The 24,628-nt window shown below is 31.8% G+C and overlaps 1 protein-coding gene across 18 annotated transcripts; it reads right to left on the bottom strand.

The window, feature by feature from the left end:
* Positions 1 to 5,771: 5,771 nt before the first annotated feature.
* On the bottom strand, positions 5,772 to 18,825 carry LOC114169299. 18 transcript variants are annotated; one of them, XM_028054388.1, is made up of 15 exons: positions 18,556 to 18,825; positions 18,187 to 18,323; positions 17,839 to 17,883; positions 17,155 to 17,218; positions 14,385 to 14,571; positions 10,345 to 10,452; positions 8,098 to 8,359; positions 7,752 to 7,973; positions 7,417 to 7,658; positions 7,132 to 7,338; positions 6,968 to 7,060; positions 6,782 to 6,883; positions 6,481 to 6,699; positions 6,191 to 6,301; positions 5,772 to 6,104 (listed from the first exon to the last, which is right to left on the bottom strand). In XM_028054388.1, exons 10-15 carry the CDS (start codon positions 7,201 to 7,203, stop codon positions 6,042 to 6,044), a joined length of 660 nt encoding a protein of 219 aa, XP_027910189.1. In that variant the 5' UTR covers positions 7,204 to 7,338; positions 7,417 to 7,658; positions 7,752 to 7,973; positions 8,098 to 8,359; positions 10,345 to 10,452; positions 14,385 to 14,571; positions 17,155 to 17,218; positions 17,839 to 17,883; positions 18,187 to 18,323; positions 18,556 to 18,825; the 3' UTR covers positions 5,772 to 6,041. The 18 variants fall into 18 exon arrangements, 7 of the variants coding, with proteins under 7 accessions (XP_027910189.1, XP_027910188.1, XP_027910193.1 ...); XM_028054387.1 differs by having other exon boundaries at positions 14,385 to 14,568; XM_028054392.1 differs by having other exon boundaries at positions 14,385 to 14,449.
* Between the last annotated feature and the right edge of the window lie 5,803 nt (positions 18,826 to 24,628).

Here is a 24,628-nt window from a genome sequence, read left to right as displayed (position 1 = left end):
CATTAAATCATACGGTTACACAACAATTAGTTCCATACCATTTACCATTCAAACGAAAATTAAAATAGTATACTTGAACAACAGAACAATTTAAAAGTAGTACTAAAATATTCAAACACAAATTACATTGATATATTTATTGTTCTTCTTAGCTGTGCCAAATTTCAGAACATTCCAAGCTATGTATCCATTTTCTTTACAGAATGTTCTTCTACTTGCCCACTTGATTTAACAGCACGAACGAATTCCATCAGTGTTAACCAAATAATACCATTTCCTTTGTTGATCCAGAGCAGTACCAACAAAAGAAGACTCCAAATACTATCTCCATGCAAAAACAGAGAATAACAAATTATAGCAATCAATGTAGAAGGTCTTATTAATCTAACTACAAAAAATAATATAAATTGGACCAGTTATTTTCTTAAAATGTGATAATTTTAACCGTCATAATTTGCGCTAGTAGCAATTTCCAAAACAACTACAATTCATATCTCCACAAAATATAATGTAGCAGTTTCAAATGAATTACTACAACAACCACCATTTTTTATATTGTATAATGCGGCAGTTTCTTGGGGTAAACTATAATGGTTAAAAATGCCATAATTTTTTAAATGTAAATTAAATATATTGTAAACAGTTACATTTAAAAACACCACAATTTTGCATTATATTACAATGGTTATAATTTCCACTATTATCAAAAGACGTAATTAATATATTTCATAATTTATTTTTATTCACTTATATTTATAATTTCATCATTTATATATATTTTTTGATAATGAAATTTTAAAATATATAAAAAATAAGGATAATACAAAAAAATTAACAAATATTATCTTTCATTAAACATAATAAAATTACATCAAAGTCCATGTTCGAATATAAAAAAAATACAAGGTTACATGTTCATCATGCAATTCTACAACTAAAGTTTTCATCTAATTCTAATTTTTTTTGTTTTTGTTCTTGCGGAGAACAAATAAGATATGTCAGACACAAGTGTTACCTTACCCCAATCCACAATATCCTTAGTAGGCTTCCTCCCGGCTGCTATATGTCATTTGTGGATATCTCGGTGTGGACCGGTTTGGACTCGAGAGGGGTTACCTGTATAAGAGACTTCGACGCTCAAGTCAGCCAAGAACTCTCAAAAAGTCAAATCTCGTAATTAAGGGAGTAATGAATGCGTACCTTTAATTGTTGGGGTCCATACATATTTATAGATTATTAATTATGTTTAGTCACGTCATGGGCTGGGCCCCTATTTGGGTCGTAGGTGGGCTTGGGTCTTAGGCCAGTCCCCTTAGTTCGATTATCGTGGGCCCTTAGGGGCCTTGCTGGTAGTGCTTTGAATTTGTCAAGTTCTTGCTTAATTATCCTAAGTTAGCGGCTTAGGCCGGTTACCCTTTAACGACTTAGGTCGGGTACTGTTACTTGTTCATACATGGTGATTATTTGCGTCTTTGGGGGCTATGTAGACAGATTTTACAGCTATAATCAAGTTAAGCCGGTTAGGAGTGGTACAGTTTTCACCACTTCATCTGATAATATCATTTAGAGATGACACACCACTCCGAACATCTGGTGCCTATAATGAACAAAGAATAAGAATATAATTAATTGAATTAAATAACAATACAATAAATTTAAGTAATATTCAACCTCAAAAATAATGTTTCTTTTAACTATAGTGGTAAAAAATGATATATGATTTATTGAGTAGTGAGAATTTAAAAACAAAAATGAAAAAGGGAACTTACTCCCAAGGGACATCAACCACTACTAGAATCCAATCTCCATCTTTATGATATCTAAGAACATATTCAGAGCCAATGAACCATCACCAAGATCCCTGAAAGCTCTATCACTACATCCCTCTGTTCGAGCAACTCCATGTGAACTAGTTATAATAATATGATAAGTAGAACAAAAATGATATTTGAACATTTTTTTTGAACTTAAATTTGACATGGCTGACGTGGCACGCCATTTTTTATTCAAACATTAACTTTCTTTTAATGAAAGAAAACCATTGCACATGTGGGAGTTAAATTTTGTTGTCCCAAAAACCAAACGATGCAGAGATAGAGAGAGAGAAAAGGCAACGCAGAGAGAGAGAGAGAGAGAGAAAGAAAAGGCATAGAGAAGCAAAGAAGTAGTGCTTGCCGGAGAACACATCGGCCACTAGAAGTCATCCACGGCGAGGCTTCCACCAGTTTTGGGTTCCAATGTTGGCCGCGATTTTTTTCATACATAATAAACTCACAATTAGTTTCATAAGTGGGGAGTGCAAGAAAACTAAGTGGGGAGTTCTGTTGGATATTTTGGTTCACAAACACAGTTTTTTTAAGCAATGGAAATTTCAAATATTTTTCGATTATGTTACAAACCCAATCACTTTATGATGTTACAAATATTTTTCCATGAAAACATAATTCGTGGTTGGGTTATGTCGACGGTGAACCTATATGGTAATGCAAAAATTATGGATATTATTGGTAAGTGGTGAGTACAATACTACTTTATGGGGAGTTTTCATGAAAACTTAAATCAAAAAGGGGTCAAAAGTGGGGACTCAAAAATAATTAGGTGGGGAGTTATGTTGAAATTTTTTGTTCATAAACCCAAGACTTCAAACCAATGACAAAGTTATGCACACCACAAAGTGATCAAAGTCACGTTCGAATGCTAGATAATTCCTTCCATCAATACATAATTCACCATTGGATTTTGAATACGGTGAACCTATATAAAAATGCGATAATATGGATATTATTGGTTCGTGGGGAGTCAAGAACTCTTTAATGGGGAGTTGTCATGAGTATTTTGGTCTTCGACACCCAACTTTAAAGAAATCAATCTTCATCGCTAATTACATTTCCTCACACAACAACCTTAACATAGTGTGTCTGTATTTCCATCACCATCACATTCCATGATGGGTATACAATGTTGGCCACAAAATTCTGATAAAAAAACTTTAAATCAGAAATGGGTCACAAGTGGGGACTCAAAAACAATTAGGTGGGGAGTTATCTTGAATTTTTTGGTTCACAGACCCAAGACTTGAAACCAATTATAAAGTTATGCGCACCGCAAAGTCAACAAAGTCACGTTAGAATGCTAGATAATTCCTTCCATCAATACATAATTTGCTACTGGATTATGAATACGGTGAACCTATGTAGAAATGCGATAATATGGATATTATTGGTTCGTGGGGAGTAAAGAACTCTTTAATGGGGAATTGTCATGAGTATTTTGGACTTAGACACCCAATTTTAAAGAAATCAATCTTCATTGCTAATTACATTTCCTCACACAACAACCTTAATGTAGTGTGTCTGTATTTCCATCACCATCACATTCCATGATGGGTATACAATGTTGGCCACAAAATTCTGATAAAAAAAATTAAATTAGAAATGGGTAAAAAGTGGGGACTCAAAAACAATTAGGTGGGGAGTTATCTTGAATTTTTTGGTTCACTGTGCAAACACTTCCAAACACACCTTTCACTTGAAACCCAAAACTGGTGGAAGCCTCGCCGTGGATGACTTCTAGTGGCCGATGTGTTCTCTGGCAAGCACTACTTCTTTGCTTCTCTCTGCCTTTTCTCTCTCTCTCTCTTTCTCTCTCTTTCTCTCTCTTTCTCTCCCTCTCTCTCTCTCTCTTTGTTGCTTCTTTGCTTCTATAACACTAACACTCACTGTGCCTTTTCTCTCTATGTCTCTGTGTCCTTTGGTTTTTGGGAAAAAAAATTTTAACTCTCGCACATGCAACAGTTTTCTTTCATTAAAAAAAAGTTAATGTTTGAATAAAAAAAGGTCATGCCACATCAGCTATGTCAAATTTAAGTTAAAAAAAATGTTCAAATATCATTTCCGTAAGCAGAATTATCACCATCCAACCAGCAAACATGAAATTAAATGCAACACCAATACTTATTCCTAACATTAGCATAGGCTAGAAGAATAAAGTCATATCATAATTTATAACTACCGAGTCTAGTTTTGGGCGTAGAGATTATAAATAAACTTGTCTTCATGGGTATTGCCCGAATTCGTCCCCATTTTGACGAAGAATCCTTGCTTTAACTGGGTATGGGTATGAGTATGAGTATAGGAAATCCCTGACTTTTTCAATTGGGTATGAGGATGGGTATAGGCATTACATATCCTCGCCATAATATTTGTCCCCGCCATATCTCCGTCTTCGTTTAAATTATTAAAATATTAATAATTAATTAAGTAACCATATATATATATATATATATATATATATATATATATATATATATATATATATATATATATATATATATATACTTTCAGCTTAATACCAAATTTGGTCCTCTAATTTCATTTGAATTTTTAGAAAGATCCCTAATTTTTCATTTGTTCAATTTAGTCCTCCAATTTCTTAAAAATGTTCAATTTATTCTTTTTCATTAAATTGATGTTAACGTCGTATCCGTACAGTGTCACGTGTCATGTTATTGTCACATGACAGTGTTTGTTTTCAATTTGGTCCCTTAATTATAATGTTTATCAAATTTGGGCCTCTCTTTTCTTTTTTAAATGAAGCAATTGGTCCTTCTCCAATTTGAGACTAAATTAGTAATTAAACTTAATTACAACTTATATAAACATGGTAATATATTTTTTAAACATTTATATATCAAATTTTCCACCTAAATATTTAAATTATTTTTTTTTTACATTTTTACATAAAAAAATTCCCTATTTAAACTTATAATTTTTTTAAAATATTAAAAATGTAAATGTAAAGTGACACTTGTAATCTTTAAATAGTTTTAACGTTACAAGTGTCACTTTATATTTACATTTTTTAATATTTTTAAAATATGATAAGTTTAAATAGGGCTTATTTTTATGTACAAATGTAAAAGTAAAATAATTTGAATATTTAGATGTAATGATTTGATATATAATTTTTTTAAAAAAAATTTAACATGTATATATAAATTAATATATAAGTTGTAATTAATTTTAATTACTAATTTGGTCTCAAATTTAAGAGGGAACAAATTACTTCATTTTAGGAAAATAGAGGACCAAATTTGATAAAATTATAAATAAGGGGACAAAATTGGAAACAAGCATTGTCAGGTGACAATAACACACTACAAAAATAATTGTTTTTAGCGGGGGTTATATTTGGCGTTTCAGGGGATTTTAACCCCCATTAATGGTTTTACCAGGGGTTTAAGCTTCCCCTGGAAGTGCAAGCGTGGCTAACGGATTACCGGGGGTTTTTAGCAACCCCTGGAAATAGCGCAACTTACCGGGGGTTTCAAAAACCCCCATTAATACATAGGGTTTAGAAAACCCCCATTAATGCATGGGGTTCTGAAAACCCCCAATAATGCATGGGGTTCTGAAAACCCTCATTAATGCCTAGGGTTCTGAAAACCCCTAATGCCTGGGGTTCTGAAAACCCCACTAATGCCTGGGGTTCTGAAAACCCCCATTAATGCCTAGGGTTCTGAAAACTCCCACTAATGCCTGGGGTTCTGAAAACCCCCACTAATGCCTGGGGTTCTGAAAATCCCCGTTAATTCCTCGAAAACCCCTATTAATACCAAAAAGTTAGTGCTCATATTATTATGACATTGTTATAATGCTAAAGTTGTACTTTCCTGGTAATTGATTTATTTAATTAATTATTTGAGTACGAAAAGAACCTTATTCTATAAAATTTCCTATTTATTACTTAACATTTTGGTATCAATCAATACAAATAAGCAAAACCTTCAATGCCACTTCAAAATAAGCAATCAATACAAATATTCATTCAAATGATACCAATACAAATATTCATTCAAATGGTACCAATAGTGGACTAGCAGTCATAATGCTCTTAACATAATAAGTGTTGGAGAGGTAACATTTGAATGACATTGACATAATAAGCAATGCACTATCTACCTACAATAAAACCAAAATTAACCAAAAGTTTCCTAGAAGCATATTTGTTGACAAATTTCAAAAGTAAACGAAATATATCGTCTAATGCGGTGTTGGATGTTGATCATTTGTTTCTTCGTTAGGAACACTTCCTTGATCAGATACCTAACATATGAAAAATAATGATAATTAATAACTTTCCAAATAATAATATCAAACATATATTAATTTAATCAAGATTTAAATATTACTGTTGGTGCATGATGCACAGTAAAATCACGAGGCAACTCTCCTTGATAATTTTGTACCAAAAAATTAACCATTGCCTTCATTTCATTGAGTTGGGATGTCAATGTAGAAACCTATTTTAAAACACAAAATTAATTAAATTAATCAAAATAATCAAAATAGAGAAAATAACTCTTATTTTCTACTTTTGAAGAAACAAATGGAGCTCTTTTGACAATCTTGGTTTACATAACATATTACTTTAAACATATTCAAACGTCAAATTTGATAAAAGTAATGCATAAAAGTTAACCTGATTTTGTAACTGAGCATTAGAAGGATAACTTGAAGATGCTCCACTATATGAATGACCCTTGGAGCCAAACACTTTAGATGGGCAAGGACCCAAACCCAAACCCCTAACACGTCCACAGTGCTCTTGGCTTCCGAAAGCAAAAGCTAAGGAATCAGTACTTGATATTTCTTTTGATACAGATGATGATGATGTTGATTCATATACTTGAATTTTTTCCTACAAAGAACATAAGAAGAAACTAATTAAAATAACACAAAGTATGGTTGACAATTATAGACTTTATTAGAATTGAACTTACACTGATTTCCCTCGCTTCATCACTCACAAAGGCTCCATTAGCATGTTTATGTGTTGCTATCCATACCTCTCCTCTACTAACCTTGTGGCCACACTCTTTTTCCTATAAAATTAAAGAAAAAAAATATAACACATAAAGCCAAAAATTGAAACAAAAAGTTCACATCAAGATATGTAGTATTATCACCATTTCATCTCTTTTCCTTGCAATGCTCTTAGATCCACATGTGTGAGCAATGGTTTGCTTTGCCCTATTATCTTTGTTTTTCAGAGCATGCTCCTAATCATCAACGTATAAAAATTAATAATCATTAACTTGAACGATGTTGATGAAAAATAGTTTCAATATACCTTTGTTTTTGAATTTAGTCGATAATCCACAAAAGAAGCCCAATGATCTCTATCTATTCCTGCTGGAACCATTGTTATCAATTAATCTCTAGTACGTGTTCCATCATTTCTAAGTTGCCACAATTCCTATCGGTGGTCTCTCCACTTTATGTTAAGTGATTTGAGGATGTGACTTATATGAACATCAGAATGGACATCAAACTTAGCCTTCAAAACATAAAACAGTTAAAATTAACAAGAGTTATAGTATAATTAAATCATACATTAAGCTTTTACAATGTTGACCTGAATAGTATTCTTAACTACGTCTTCTTTATAATCTTTAGGAATCTTCTTCCAACTAGAATAACTAATAGGAAGAGAATTAGAGTTTCTTGCAATGCTACCCAAGAACCTATTCAATAATGCTCCACCATCTGCAATTGGTTGACCCTCATTATTCCACTGCACAACAATCCTTTCATTAGGAGGTAAATGCCACACATCATTGGTTCGTAGTTGTTTTGTAATTCTCTTTCCTTGATCATCTACGGAATGTGAGAAAACAATTGTTACTAATTTATTATAAATACAAATATATGTATAATATATTATGTAGTACTTTGTATATAGTTCCTTACCAATGACATTAACAAACCATGCTCTTTTTCGGGTTGCAGGCCTTTGTTCATCTACTTGCAACTCAGTCTCCTCATTTTCTTCCTCTTCATTTTCAGAATATGAATGTGATATAGTTGGTATTGTTGGTTCAGAAACATGAAATGATTGATATGGTGGCTGAGAATTAGATTGAGGCGCAATTGGGGGCTGGCTAGTTGAAGATATCCTCACTTTCAAGGTTCCTGAAAATAAATTGGTTCGATATTCCTAAAACTGAATATAAAATCAATTTGATATATACAAAATCTAATGTAAAACAAATTATATACATAATACTTATTCATGAAAATTGATAAAACAAATTACTTGGCCGAGGTGCAGATGGAGGTGGAGGGCAAGCATACTTAGGACCTTGTTGAATACTTGCTTGAGATGCAGATGGAAGTGGGGGGGGGGGGGGGAAATGAAAATGTAGGACCTTGTTGAATATTTACTTGAGATGTAATTGGGGTTGGAATTTGTACTTCAAGTCTTGGAGGTTGAGTACTAGGAAGTGAAGAATGAGTACTCACTTCTTCAGATTTTGACTTAGACTTACTTGAGGTTGAAAAGTTCATCTTCAAGTCTCCTAACAATAGATAAATATTGATAAAGTTAGATTGGAAATACTTAGATTGGATCACTATAAGTCTATTTAGAACACATGCTAATAATTACTTGTATCACCTCATTATATTAACATCATTTATAATATATTTTCAATACCAAATGTCTGCATGCTCACAATAAAGTGGGGAAAGTGGTCTTATTCAAGAGTTGAAGGAGTATTGTGACCATGAAGTGAAATTAAAGTAGATTCGTTGCAGCATAAATATGACTATAAATATGACTATGTAAAAAGTATTACAAGCTTTGTAATATTACACATAACAGTAGTGACTTTAAATTATTTGCACTTAGTGGACACCATTACATAACAGACCAAGACTCATAATAAGTAGCGAATACCCTGCATGCATAAAGGAAGATAAGATATAAAAAATAAAGAGATATAAGAAAGTAACTATTAACTACAACATATAAAATAGTATCATTCATAAGTCAACTTAAGAACAACCTATTTCATCAATGTACCTAAAGAAGAAGATATAACGAGATTTTGTGACAACAAAACCTGACATCTCACAAACCAAAATAAAAAGAAACAAATAATATTTACAAGTCACATCAAAGCTAATATTTAGACGTTCAATAGTCATAAACCATAAGCAATGTCAGTTTCTAAATGATAAGTAATAGAAGAATAATCTGCAACCAAACAAATTTAAGACGTAGAAATATCCCAACAGTTTGTAAATGTTAAAACCAATGCAAACTATTCAATGGGAGAATTAATGGTACCAATGCCTGAAGACAGCTATTGCAGAGATGGAAAGATGGAAACAGTATCTCAAAACAAATTGTGGGCTAGCAATGAAACAAAACCAAAACAGTATCTGAATGGTGTGGTCAACTAGAGTGATCATTTATAGGCTAACCAACTGTTTAAATTGTCACTGGTTGTGTCTGTAGTTTGTTTCCTTCATGTATCACTAAAGGTCATGTGATTGATCATTCTTTTAAGAGGATTGAATTGCCTTGCGCTTGTTTGGATCACCTTTCTTTGCTTTAAATTTCGGCCAAAACTGTTTTCTTAGCATTTTGTGGGGAGTGTATGAGATTTCAAGGAGCAAAACAATCCAACTTGACAACGCCACTGATATAGCTGTGTAAAAAGCTAATTCTAGCTCTCAGTGGTTTGTATCTCTTATTTTAGAGATCCCATTGGAACCTTACTGAGGCCAAAAACTTAGTTTTAAATGTTTTAGAGAACTAGAAGCTTCATTTTAAAAATGTAATTTTTGCCCTCCTTATTGCTTGACTACAGGGAACATAGTTTGTCTACTATTTAGGTCTTACTAGGTCACTATTTTATGTTTAAATTTTGAAAGAAAGTCAGTGTTCAAAACATTATATGCCAATACACTTGCTATCAATTTAATGTTTTAGTCACTTTGATTTATAACCTACTTTTGCACCAACCTCTAACCTGTATATTCCATCCATAAAAAAGTAGCCTAGATTCTCAATTAGGAGTTAATAAAATCTAAATGACATAGAAAGCAGGTTTTAGTTTGGTGTGTGAGAATCAATTCAATTTAGTACAGGAGATCTAATTGATGTAACTCAAATAAATGTTTTTAATTGGGAAAATAAAATAAAAGCTTAAGTATTTTCCTTCCATGTTTATATTTAGTTTATACTATGAATGTGAATTTTTATTTAAGTAGTCAAGTTTATAGAATGTTACCTAGCATCATTCTTATATTTAGGGGGGCATATTAGGAAAAAAATCTCAATTTAATATTTCTGGAGGAATAATTGTTAACTTTTTAGAATGGAAATGCTACTCCCCCACCCTCACATACACTTTAAAGAGTAGAGTTTCAGCGGTCCTTTATTATAGATGTTCAGAAGTATTTTTATTTTATGTCAATATAAATATTTAAAGATAGTAGACCCTTGAAGGCTTCAGTAGCAAGCTGCAGTGTATTAAGGAAGTGACATAATTACCTGAATGAGATTGATGATGAGCTGCAGGTGTAACTACATGTCCCCATGTAGAAGATTTATTGGTTGACATTTTCTTCTTGGTTGATATTTTCTTCATCTTCCGGTGGTCTACAAATAAGATAAACACATCAAATTAAACAATGAAGGATAATAGTTTAAGATGAATTAGTAAAATGACTCAACAATTGAAAAAAGGAAAAAAAACCTTGCTAGTTGTATATTTCCATCCTCGTTAGAAAATAATATTTCTAGGTTTTGTTGTTCAAATGGCTCACATTCATGAAAGTTGTCAACATCATCTCCACCCATGTTGTATAAGTCTCTAGGCTTTACATGTACAGGTATGCACCAATTTTTATCCAACTCATCGTCTACATAATACACCATTTGAGCTTCTGATGCCTTAATGTATGGCTCGTCATCATCATTATCACCAGTATGGATTAAGCGTGCAAAACTTACTAATGTAAATCCATACTCATCACTCATAATCCCTCTAGAAGTAGTTGTATTAGCCCAATTACATTTGAATAAAACAATTGAGAATCGACCATGGTAGTTTATCTCAATTATGTCTACCAATCGACCATAATACGGCCCACCTCCAAACTGCATTTGATTATCACTACTACTTGCATAACTCCTTATCCCAAATGTACCAAACACTCCACTGTTTTGTGTTTTAAGCCATAGATCACGCTCCAATATACGAAATTTGAACCCATTAACATTGTAGGCACTATATCGCTTTGCACAATCAATAGGACCCATGGCCAAGAACTTTAAATCATCTGAATGGATATCAAATGATTCATTCCTTATCTAAAACACAAAAAGTAAGAATCATATAAATTATAACATACTCATAAATCAAAGATTTCTAGAGAAAATATACATACACGACGTGAAAACCACTCAACAAATTCTTTATGAACCCTTTTGTCTATCACAGAGGAAGATCGTGTGCGGCTTCTTAGTTGTGTTCGTATAATGCCTCTAAATTCCCTATGTGAAACACGTAAAATATGTTATTTAATGTTAAATGAAAAACCAAATATATAAAAACACCTTGCTCTATAAATACTTACTGTATAAATGGGTCAACTATGGGGCAATTTGTTAGCACATGACGATGTGCTTGCAGCTTTTCCTTTGTAGATAGAGTGAAATAAGTAAAACTCCCAACTGGTTTTCCGATTGGTGGGAACAATGTACTTACATTACAAGACACATTATTAGGTTCATCATCAACACGATGCAATCGATTGAATACAGTCTCAATTCCATCTAAATATCTAGAACAAAATGTTAAAGACTCTTCAGCCATGTATCCTTCAGCTATTGATCCTTCTGCTTGTGCTTTATTACGGACATACGACTTCAATTTTCCAAGATACCTCTCAATGGGATACATCCATCGGTATTGGACGGGTCCTCCAAGCTTAGCATCTTCCACTAAATGAACAATTAAATGAACCATGACCGTAAAAAAGGAAGGAGGAAATAACATCTCCATGTGACACAATGTGAGAACAATTCTACCTTGTAGTTGGTCAAGTTCATCCATTTTCAAAACTTTATTACACAATTGTCTAAAAAACAAACACAAATCAATCAAAATTGAGCAAACTTCATTAGGGAGTGTCTTTCTAATTGCCAAAGGTAGAAGTTGCTCCATCAAAACATGTGAGTCATGACTTTTTAATCCTCCAAGCTTACGTTGTTTGACATCAATGCATCTACTAATGTTACTAGAGTAGCCATCTGGAACTGTTATGTTCTTCAAAGTTTTGAGAAAGATATCTTTATTTGCATTTGTCAATGTATATATAGCAGGGAGATATCTACCATTCTCATCAGGCCAAAGATCAGGTCTAATACCCCAGAGTTGTAAATCTTTTCGTGCTTTTAGATTGTCTTTACATTTATTTGAACTATCATTCAACAATGTATACACAACATTATCACATACATTTTTTTCAATGTGCATGACATCCAAATTGTGATGCAATAAGTTGTCTACCCAATAAGGAAGTTCAAAAAATATACTTTTTTTTCGCCATTGTTGAGTGTCTAACTTAGCATGATTAACTCCCGTTGTCTTTTGGCCCGTTCTTCAAGTAATGGTTCTTTCCCAAATTCAACATTAAGATTCTGAACTTGTTGTAACACATCATATCCTGAGATCGCCAAAGGTGGATTTCTATTTTCTATTGTTCCATCAAATCTCATTCGAGCCAGTCTAAATCTATGTCTTCCATCTAAACAACGACGATGACTCATGAAACAAAATTTACCACCTTTAATAAGTTTCTTAGGAGTTGTGTCAAAATTACATCTAGGACATGCCAACCCAGTATGTGTGTTCCATCCAGATAAGGTTCCAAGACCCGGAAAATCACTAATGGTCCACAATATAGCTGCATGCATATCAAACACTTCACTTCCATATGAATCAAAAGTTTTGATACCAGTGTTCCATAGCTCTTTCAACTCTTCTATTAGTGGCTGTAAATATACATCAATATCATTTCCTGGAGCTCGCTTTCCAGGAATGATCATGGAGAGAATGAATGAACTTTGTTCCATACACATCCAAGGCGGAAGGTTGTACGGTATGAGTACAACTGGCCAAATACTGTGGCTAGTGCTTAGATTACCATATGGATTAAACCCATCCGTAGCCAAACCAAGTCTCACATTTCGAGGGTCTGAGGCAAATTGAGGATGCTTAAAGTCAAATGTCTTCCATGCTTTAGAATCTCTTGGATGCCTTAAGATGACTTCATTTGTACTTCCCGATGAATGCCATTGCATATGCTCAACTATTTTGGAAGACATAAACATCCTCTGTAAGCGTGGCTTCAAAGGAAAATACCTCAACACCTTTGCAGGAATCTTTTTTCTTTTATTACTTGTAGCACCAATTGTACCTTTTCTTTTTGCCTTCCATCTAGACGTTTTACATTTCTTACAAAAGTCCCGATTTGCGTCTTCTCCAAAGTACAACATGCAATCATTCAGACAAGCATCGATTTTGGTGTAATGAAGACCAAGCTTGTTAATGATTTTCTTTGCTTCATAGAATGAGCGTGGAATTTTAGCATGTTCAAAGACATCTGCCAACAACTCTAATATCATGGACATTCCCTTGTCACTTATTTTGCAAAGACATTTGATGTGATACAACTTGATCAAGAATGAAAGTTTAGAATATTTATCACACCCTTCATATAAACTCTCTTGACCATCTTTCATTAAATCAACAAAATCTCCAATATCATCATTCCCGGCATGGCTCGACTCTGGACCCATTTCTTTATCGTCCACCGTGTCATTGCTATATTGATGATACCCAAATGCATCATTAACCATGTCAAACATTGGATTTATTTCATTATCTTCTGGCGGCATTACACGTGTTTCATCAGTCACATTTACTCTCCTCTCCCCATGTAGAAGCCACATTGTATATCCTCTTGGAAAAGGTTTAAGAATCAAGTGCTCGTACACTAATTCACGATCCTGCCATTTGTTAAAGTTGCATTTTTGACATGGGCATACTATTTTCCCCCTTACACCACTATTAGCAAATGCAAAGTCCAAAAATTTGTTTAAGCCATCCATATATTGAGGTGTGTTTCTTGGCATGTCTATCCAAGATTTATCCATTGGAAATAGGGTCTGTTCAAGCCAAAATAATTCATACATTATTTTAGGATAACAATAATGAATATAATAAAGGAGAATAATGAATTCTCCTTTCCTATCTAAAGTAAAAATTTGTTGAAAAAACCATATGTATATATAATTTTTGTGTGAAGAAAGCAAAGGTGAGAGACAGAAACATGTAGAACTATTATTACTGGTGTTATTATTAGTAAATATTAAGACCAAAATGGTTAACTAGTTGTACCGGTAGATAGAAACTTAAACATTATTACAAATATGGAATGAATTTGGAATATATAATAAAATAGAAGGATAAAATATAATGATTAAACTATAATACATAATATATAAGGATAAGAAATTCTTACATTAACTATATTTCCAGAAACTGAATTAGTTGGTGAATTTGCAAAGAGTCTTCATCCTTTTCCTTCTTCACGTATTGTTGTATAATAAAGATGAAAAGGCATTGATGATTAAATTAGAGTCCCAAGAGAGAGAAAATTCCAAATAAAGTTCAAGCTTTCTTTGCGTTTGACATCAATGCTTCTTCTGCTACGCTCAAACACAAAGCCAATGTTCAAGGAAAGAAAGTTTGCATGTGTGAACTTTGTTTTCCAACATCAGACACAGACAAAGATATATGGAAGGTTATGAATGTAACTATAATTCGAATGTTTTCTCTGTACAAATGACATAATACACAAAAATAAATATTGTTTTTTAAATTTTACAGTTAAAAAATAATATCTTAATTGTGTCATCTATTCTTACTGCATTTATATATATATATATATATATATATATATATATATATATATATATATATATATATATATATATATAAGGTTATGAATGTAACTATAATTCGAATGTTTTCTCTGTACAAATGATATAATACACAAAAATAAATATTGTTTTTTAAATTTTACAGTTAAAAATAATATCTTAATTGTGTCATCTATTCTTACTGCATTTATATATATATATATATATATATATATATATATATATATATATATATATATATATATATATATATATATATATACTAATGTTAGAAGAGATGTTGAAAGTATTTGTTTTAAAAGGAGATGCCTATTTTGGAGACAACACACTTGAAATACAAAATATTTATCATAGCAACATATATACAATTTTTAACATGGAGAGTGATGTTAAATAGGAAGTCTATCAAAGATAATTTAATTAGAAGGGAATCACATTATACAAAACAGAGCATGTGAAATGTTATGAATGTAACTATAATTCGAATGTTTTCTCTGTACAAATGACATAATACACAAAAATAAATATTGTTTTTTAAATTTTACAGTTAAAAAATAATATCTTAATTGTGTCATCTATTCTTACTGCATTTATTTATATATATATATATATATATATATATATATATTAATATTTAATTGTGAATTTTAAATATTAACAATAATTGAATGATATATAATTAAGATTACCAAAAATTTTTTTTAGAAGATGACAAAATGAAGTAATACTCGATAGAGATTTTAAAAGATTAAAAAGATCTATCTCATATTAAAAATCATGCATATTTGAATGTTAGAATTTTTGATAAATTTGACTGATTTTGTATTTCATGAAACAATTTCCCTGATGTGGGACTTTTTTCTATTTACATTAAAATGATAAATGAAATAAGAAAATAGTCCTTTTTCCAAGTGACCCCAACCATTTATTCATTGTGCATGTTGCTTTCATTTCACTTCTCATTTAACCACATATAAACAACTAGAAAACCATTATCTTCTTACACAGAAATGAAAGTTCAAAATACTCATTTTTTCTTTCATGAAAAATTAATTAATCAGTTCATTCCCACTGATTAAATAAATTAAGTTATATGTTCGCTGATGAAATGAGTCAAAACATCATTTTTTTTTCTCATTCATAGGAAATGCCAATATTGAGAATAAAAAGATGGGTTCCACTACTACTACCAATTTCTAAGAAAAGTACTATATATATATTACACAGTTTGTTTTTGCATAGCTTCACTAAATTAATAAAGCTTAAAATAGGGAAAAAAGTGGAAACTATCTAAATTCAAGAAAGTGTTCAAAGACATCATATAATCTAGATGAACTGTTTTACCAAACACATCATAACAGTCATAGCAATAATTATAATAATAGGATGTAACAAAAATGATTATTATATTGAAATGATGCCTTTAAAATCACAATAGTTAATTATGGTGTTAAACCTTCTTCAGTATATGGTTTCTGCCTTCTAAGTAGAAGCAGTAAAAGACAAGGCATTGAATGTATGCATAAAAATCTCATAGTTCATGAAATGGATATTGCAAACATAGAGGAGCTGAAGCCTTTCATGTCAAGATCTTTAATGTCTTGTTGAAGAACTTTGTTTCTTCTCTTGCTTTGTTTATGGGGTTGTTATCTTTAGTGTATTCTCTAACTTTTTGGCTTGCCTCATATAAATTATATACCCCAATATATTTTGGAGTTGGTGTGGATGTTTTGAGTGCCCTTCAATACATTTCCCATGTGCTTCTCTATTGTTTCATCCCTAACATAATTTTCAAAACGTTAACCAGATAAGATAAGTATCTTACTATCTCCCCCATGTGCTCACTCACCTTCTATGTTAAACAAATTCTCATACTTTCAAGTATGAGTATTGTTCGATCCAAAGTCTAACGAGATATTATTGGATATAGTAGAGTAAACATTCAAATATGAATATAAATCTCACTTATTTTCTTTAAGGTTTTGAATAGAAATCGATGTTAATTCTGATGTGAATTAGGCTTAGATCACAAATGTGATTTCTCTTTAATGAACCACTCTTCTTTCCTTTTTTCCTTGTTTTCATTTTCTCCTATCTGATAGTACTTTCAGAGATAGTGAAACTCATTGCTACCACCACTACTGTAGTAGCATTTAACATGGTACACATGCATGCAAGGACTTGGAAAATGCATGAGAGTGTTATTATTAGTGGGATTGGTCCTAACATGAAGGCTAGTATAACATCCTAGACAAAAGAACATCCAATAAAGAATAAATGGGCAATTAATGTGAGGTAGTTAACAATACCAAAATCTGTAAAACAAGGAGAACCCACTAAAGTACTCACCAAGTATCCCTTTATTGCAAGGCGTAAGCAACTTCGTGAACCATGCCAACGAACATTGTACCAACTATTTAATTTTCAGAAGTCAATAATAAGCGTAAATAAATGGTGGACTATTATGTCTCTATCTTTTTATAACAGATACATTAAGAACACAATGAGAAATATAATATTCATGCATTTCTTTCATCAATCCAAATGCAGATAGGTTTTTCCTCATTGTTTTCTAAGCTATGCTAGGATGATATATATGCAGATTCTGTAGAAAGTTATAGGCCCATGTCCTTCATATTCTCTGTTTTTTTCAGAAGTTTTATTCTACATTAGTGATCTTAATTGTTCTTTCTTCCCTTTTTCTAACTCCTAGGTGAAGTTATTGTAGCAAAAAATCAAGCACTTTCAGCTTTGTATAGAGTTTCAGGCTAGGGTAATATGAGTTCATACTAGATAATAGGCAAATGTTGTTGAAATGTTGTTGTGCATCAATAAATAATTTTGAAAATAACTATAGGTAAATCTAATTTCTTCAAGAAATATTGTTGTGCATTAATTTGTAATTAATATTTCTTGCAAATTTAAGAGATTATAAATATTTTTTATACAATATATATTACAGACAGGAGGAATAGGCAAAAAAGTGTGATAGGATAATTGATCTATGCATTAGTTACTCGCGAACAAACTCACAAATTCGATGGTGTTCTTGAATCTCTTAAACAAGCTAGAATATCCCTACAACACAAAAATATTTTATTTGAAAGCTACTGTGCAAATCCTTAATAATCAATTACGATTGGAGATGAAAAAAGAGTTGAACAAAGAAGTGACAAAGCAGAAAAAACTTTTTCAGTTTTCTCCATGTTCGTGAATGCTTTGCTCACAGTTTAGCAATTGAGTAAAGAATCATAAAAAAACATATATGAAAGGTTGAGTAGCAGAAAAGAAGTTGAAGATGATGATAGTTAGAAAATAAAAATGAACAGACCTCATCTATGATGCAAAACAAAGACTGAAACTGATAATTAAAGAAAGTACCAGAAGAGCAAAAGTTGAACGCACTCCGATTGAACGCACAAAAATTGAACGCACTCCGATTGAACGCACGAAAAGAGGAGCACGAAAATTGAACGCAATGGCAAATCTGAACGCACTCCGATTGTATGGCACAGTTACTTGGCAAAATCGCACGTAGTGACAAAATCAAAAAGAGAAATGAAATTAGAGTAAAATCGAAAGCAAAAATCGAACGAAATAGCAAATGAAATGAAAACGAAAGTGAGATTGGAATGCTGGAAGACGAAATCGAGAGATCGAGACAAATCGAAAGACGAAATAGGGAAAGACGAAATAGGGAGATGAAGTATGAAAATGAAATTGGAAGCAAGGGAGAGTAATATCCATTACCTCAAGCGGCGGTGGAGGAAGTTTCCATGAAAGAACGGTGGAGAACGATGTGCAGCGGTGGTGGAGGACGGTGGAGAGTGGAGAACGATCTTCTCCTCTGAGAAACGACCACGCTACAAAAGAAAGCTGCAGCTCTGAGACAGTGGAGAAGTGAGCGAATGATGGAAGATGTGCGACGGCGGCAGAGGACGGTGGAGACACGACCACGACAAAGGAAAGCAACACCGCACTGAGACAACACTGCACTGATACACTACTGATTCTAAAACATTAAAAATTACAAAAGAAAAAGAAAATAAAAAAATTAATTAAAATTTAAATTTTACGGGAGTTTTTAAAAAACCCCGGTACTTAATTGGGGTTTTTAAAACCTTCGGTATATTATATCTTAATGGAGGTTATTATAACCCCAACTAATTAACCCCTTCTAAAATTAAATATTTTTGTAGTGACATAACACGTGACACTGTACGAACACGACGTTAACGTCAATTTAACGGAAAAGACTAAATTGAACATTTTTTAAAAATTGGACTAAATTGAACAAATGAACAATTATGGGTCTTTTTAAAAATTCGAATAAAATTAGAGGACCAAATTTGGTATTAAGTCTATACTTTCTATTTTTTATTTATTCTAATTATTTGGTTTGCCATGAAACTCATTCGCATCTCCAATATATTTTTCATCTTATCATAACCTTTATGTAATTATGTTAAAATGATGTATGTGAATTGAAAAAATTTTGTCTCACATTTGAATATTTTTATTATTTTTTAATATTTTTATTTATTGTATATTTTCCTTTCACATGAGAATGTTTAATACTCTCAATTTAAATGTTTAATAGCATAAACCTTTCATTTACAAGATAATATAAAAAAATATTTACTTATTATTATTAATTTTTGTTTCATTTGAAGAACTTTTGTTTTGCTAAAACAATTTTCGTTATTTCTCAACCATTGAGTATGTATGTTGATATTTGAAAAGTTTTCTTAAATCTCCAAGGTATTTTTCATCTTATCATACCCTTAATTATACATTTATTTTCCTTTGTACGATTTCTTTCAATAGTCTTTCAAATTGTTTCTAAGACACACAATTGTTAATTTTTTAATATTTTTATTTATTGTTTATTTTCACCATGTACAATATTATTTCGATATATTTTATCTAATTATTTTTTATTTTCTGACTCATTATTAATCATACTGTAATTTTTCACTATAATTGTATAAATAAATTTTATTTCCTACAATATAAAAATTTAATGTAATTGCCATGAATATTTTTTTTATCGATGTCCAATATACATTGAAGTTCAAAAGATACAAGATCTATGTCAAAGTTTTATTATTATGTTTATTATTTGTTCTTTGCATCATTTTGATCAAGTAATGTATTATAACTTTTATTAGTGTATAAAAAAGAAATTCATTAGAATTTTAAAAAATTGAAGTAAACAAACATTTAAAATATATTTTAATTTGAATATTTGTTTTCCTTTTATATTTTTAAAATTTTATCAACTAAGTTTAATTAATGTTTGCAGTTTGCAAATTTAATAAATGTTTTGATTCTCATGAAATTTTGTTTGGTATTCTAATATAAAATGTAAACAATTATAATTTATTTAAAAGTATTTGATATCGAAGAAACAATCATCCTCTAATATTGAATATTTGATAATATTATGTTTCGTTTGCCGTTATTTTTTATTATTTTGTAAAAACTAATTAAAATTAATATTAAGAATAGTAAGAAAACGGGTACGGGTATGGGTACGAGATTATACCCGTTACTCTGTGGGGATGAGGATGAGACAAAAGTTTGATACCCATTGTATTTGGGGATGTGGATGAGGATAGATTTTTTCTACGAAGATGGGTATAGGATAGCGAAACCCATCCCTGGTGCCATCCCAAAATTAGTAAAAGTTCAAACAAAATTCTGGCACTTCTATTTTTAATTTGTGTTTATATGATATTGATTTTCCCTTATCTAAGAAAAATGAGCTTCAATCACATGCTTCCAAGTTTTTACTTGAAGGAAATTATTGGATCCATATTTTGTGTATATTTTAGGTAAATTAAAGTAAAAGTAGGAAAGAACTTAAAAAGAGTAAACAAGAAATCAAGAAACAGAGAAAAAAATGAAAGAATTTTTGTAACAGTTCGCTCAAACCAAAGCAATCTCGCCCTAGCGATAAATTTTGTCGTCATTCTCGCCTTAATGAGAAAGACCTCGCTTGAGCGAGAGTTTGTGCAGAGGACAATCAAGTTAGGCATTTCTCGCCTAAACGAGAGTAGCTTCGCTCAAGCGAGAGGACTTTTCTTCAGCATGAAGTACTTTCTCGCTTAGGCGAGAATCAGGTAGCTGAAGCGAAAACTCGTGTGGTATAAATATTCCATGAATTAAAAAGTGAAAGAGTGGAACTAATCTTCAAAAAGCTTTGGAGAACATCGAAGAAGGTATCACATTTTTTGAATTTTCTTCTTTAGCTATTAGGATTTCAGTGGCTACCATGCGTAACTAATCTTTTCTCTTGGGATTGAATGTAATCGATTAAAACTTCACTAGTATAGGAATAACATATTACATCAAGTTGTTTGGACATATTACATCAGTTTTATAATCGATGTTGTATCAGACGATGTAATAAGTGAAGACATATTGCATCGATTGTCAAAGAACTGGTGTAATAGAGAAAATAAATATTACATCTGTTGTTCATGGGAACCGATGTAATATCTTGTATTTTTTTTATACATAATAGGTTTTTCTAGCTTCTAAACCAAAACCTGAAAGCAAGACATTCTCCTTTCACTTTCTATAACAGGGTATATACATATTAAATATATCAGTCAACAAGAAATTACACAAAAATTAGTTAAACCAATTAATACGTGAAAAAGAAAATCAAATGCACCTTAATTAGAGCTATTACCAAATGTAAACTTACAAAGAATAAATGCAACACTTTAACTTGCAATCCTTTTCATGTTGTTTACATTTTTTTATCTCCTATACTACAGGTAAAACAACAAACACAACAATTAAAACAGGGGTAAAAAGAAGGCTTTAGGGAGGAGAAAATGAAAGGAAATTACAGATTTTGGTTCCTCCTTCATATAGTTTATAACATGACAATTCACCCTTTTCATAAAACTAAGCCAAATGATTTTCTATTTTTGTGATTAAAAATCATTCTAGATATTTGTAAGATGATGCGAGAAGTAAGATTTTGCCATCATATTATTACAAATTTACCAAATGACAAGCATCATGTTTCTCTTTTGGATCATCATGAAAATCATCTACCTCAGAATGCTCCTCATCATCACCAACCACTCTTGGACAACCTACAGGGAAGCTAAAACCATATTATCGTTATACTCATATGTTGCCATTGCTTTTGGTTTTAGACCAATAGACAAAGACTCTATGTTAACTAATCAAATCGACTAATCTTCTCCGGACATAAATCATCTTTGCATACGAGATCAGAATTTCCATAATGAATTAGAAGATTCACATAATTTCTTATATGATCGCACCATCGGATACAAAAGGGGACACTTTTCTTTGTCCATTGATTCACTCTTGGCCGTGATTCGAACACATACATATTCTTGAGGCATGTATCCATCTAAATTGAAATACTTAAGTATCGACAAATTATTCAGAGGGCAATTGACTTTTAGGAGGATAGAACATGCTAAGTTCCAACAATTCTATGTATCTTCTTTTCAAATTTATCAATAATTAGGTAGCAGGAAACTATTCAGAAGGAAATGAGAAATTGCAAATAAAAATTTAGGAAGATAGAACATATCAAGTCCCAACAATTCTATTAGTATTATCATTCCACATCATTGCTTCATAAGTGGTTCTAATTCATATATTCAGAAGCGATGTAGAGGAAACTCAAAAAAAAGTAGTGTTGTTGTGTAATCATGACCCACCACGATCTCTTTCATGAAAAATTGCAAATCCATGCCCTCGAAACCCCTTCCATGATGCAGCGCTTTGTTTTTTGGCTTGAAACAAACCCTAGACCCCAACAAAAGCCACAAACACCAGAAATCTTGCAGGAAAAAATGCCTACACCACCACACTTTAACGCACAACACCTCAACACAAAAACCCCTTCCATTAGTGGCAGGGAAGAATGGCGTTACTGGTGGTGGCTCGGAACAACGTTAGAGAGGCACAGGTTGAGCACGATGCAGTGGCCGCCTAGGATTAGGGTTGAGCGCGATGCAGCGGCGACATAGGGCTAGGGTTGAGCGGCGACGATGGTACTAAAAAAAAAACTCCTCTAGTGAAACAATGGAGACCAAAAACAACTCTTGTTCAACGTTTCGAATGAAGAGATGCGTTTAGAACTAAATGAGGCACACAATCATGGTAAATGTGGTGTGAATGAGACACAGGTGAGTGATAACTGGTGAACCCAAGCGCGAGTGAAAAGAGAATTCGAAGGAAAGAGAAGAAGGGAAAGGCGCATTCTTTGAATAAAAACTAATACAACATTGGTTACCCACACAACCGATGTAATATTGTTTCCAATATATATGGAATTGCCATTGTACTATCTATTACATCATTTTCTTAATAAATGATGTTATATGTCGTTGTTATATCTATATTTTGCACTAGTGAATGAATGTAATATAGTGATATTTATATATAGCATTTCTATTTTTACTCAATATTAATATTATTGTTTTGTTCTTAATGCTTGATTTTATCTAATCAATAGACTCCTAAATATGATTTAGATTTGACTGGAAGTATTTTTGAAAATTTGATATGAACAATGATACTTGATATATTGTGATGCTAGGAATAGATTTCAATATATCAATTACTTATAACACTTGAACATAATACCAAATAGCTTGTTGAATATGTGAGGAATCAATATTCAGGGGACTAATATTGTGAATTTTATACGTGAGGAATCAATATATAAATGATTTTATACGTGTTGCATAAATATTGGTAAATTCAGATGTTGTGTGTTTATATTCATCCATATTATAGACAAGTGAGATAGATGAAATTCAATTCAAGTTTCTCTTACTAAACTTTTGCTAAACTTTCTTCTTTTACTGTATTACTTTTATACAAATTTAGTATTACAATCGACGATGAATCAAATGAATATCTTTATATATATGTCGGTTAACATAATTATTTATTTTAATTGAATTCATTCTTTGTAAGATCGATACTCTTACTTAAAAGTAATTATACTACAGTTGACTATTAGTACGTTTGCAAAGAGATAAACACCATACCACAAATCTCAAACCAAACTTCATCTCCTGCATTTAGACCAACATGACGATACCATGAAATAGGTATGTAGCAACAAACATAGCCTAAAAAGTGACTAGTGTGAAAATGTGCTTGTTAAACTCACAGGCCAAATAGGGTCATCGGAAAGATCTCCTCCATCGTGCCAAAAGAAATCCATCATACTAATCAAAACTCCTTGTCTTTCTTTGGCAGCAAAACTGCTGTGGTTTTGGTTCTTCAAAACTCTTTCTCCTAAACTCACATTGTCTTTCAAAATAAGTGCAACACCAAGAAGGCTAGAGCCCTTAAATTTAAGATATATGCAACTTGAACCTGCCACCAAAACTGTAAAAGAATGTGTTATGAAAAAAATATCCTAGGTCAAATATTCAAACAAATGGGTCACATGTATTTTAACTACCCACCTGACATATAGTATATTGTAGAAAACATTTTGATGCATAATTGGCAATACCATTAGCATAAACCAACTCAAACATAGTGAAAAGGGAAAATAACAATACATTTATTACCTCTATTGAAGTTATGTTGCTTAACAGAAGACTGAGCCCAAAGGCTAAAGTAAGAATTCTATCAAGACACACAATTTGTAAGAAGCATTAATAGTTACTAAAAATAGCCACAAAATGTATTTAAGCATCATAGTACATAGAAGTGGTGCGACTGGAACGCCTTCGACTAGTACCTATTATCAAGATGTGTAGCTATGGGCTTGTTCATAAATGGTGGGTCACATCTTAAG

Source organism: Vigna unguiculata, chromosome 11, assembly GCF_004118075.2.
Source record: "Vigna unguiculata cultivar IT97K-499-35 chromosome 11, ASM411807v1, whole genome shotgun sequence".
Taxonomy (NCBI): Eukaryota; Viridiplantae; Streptophyta; class Magnoliopsida; order Fabales; family Fabaceae; genus Vigna; species Vigna unguiculata.
Note: the sequence above shows the minus strand (reverse complement) of the source record. Positions and strands in the feature narration are given on the sequence as shown.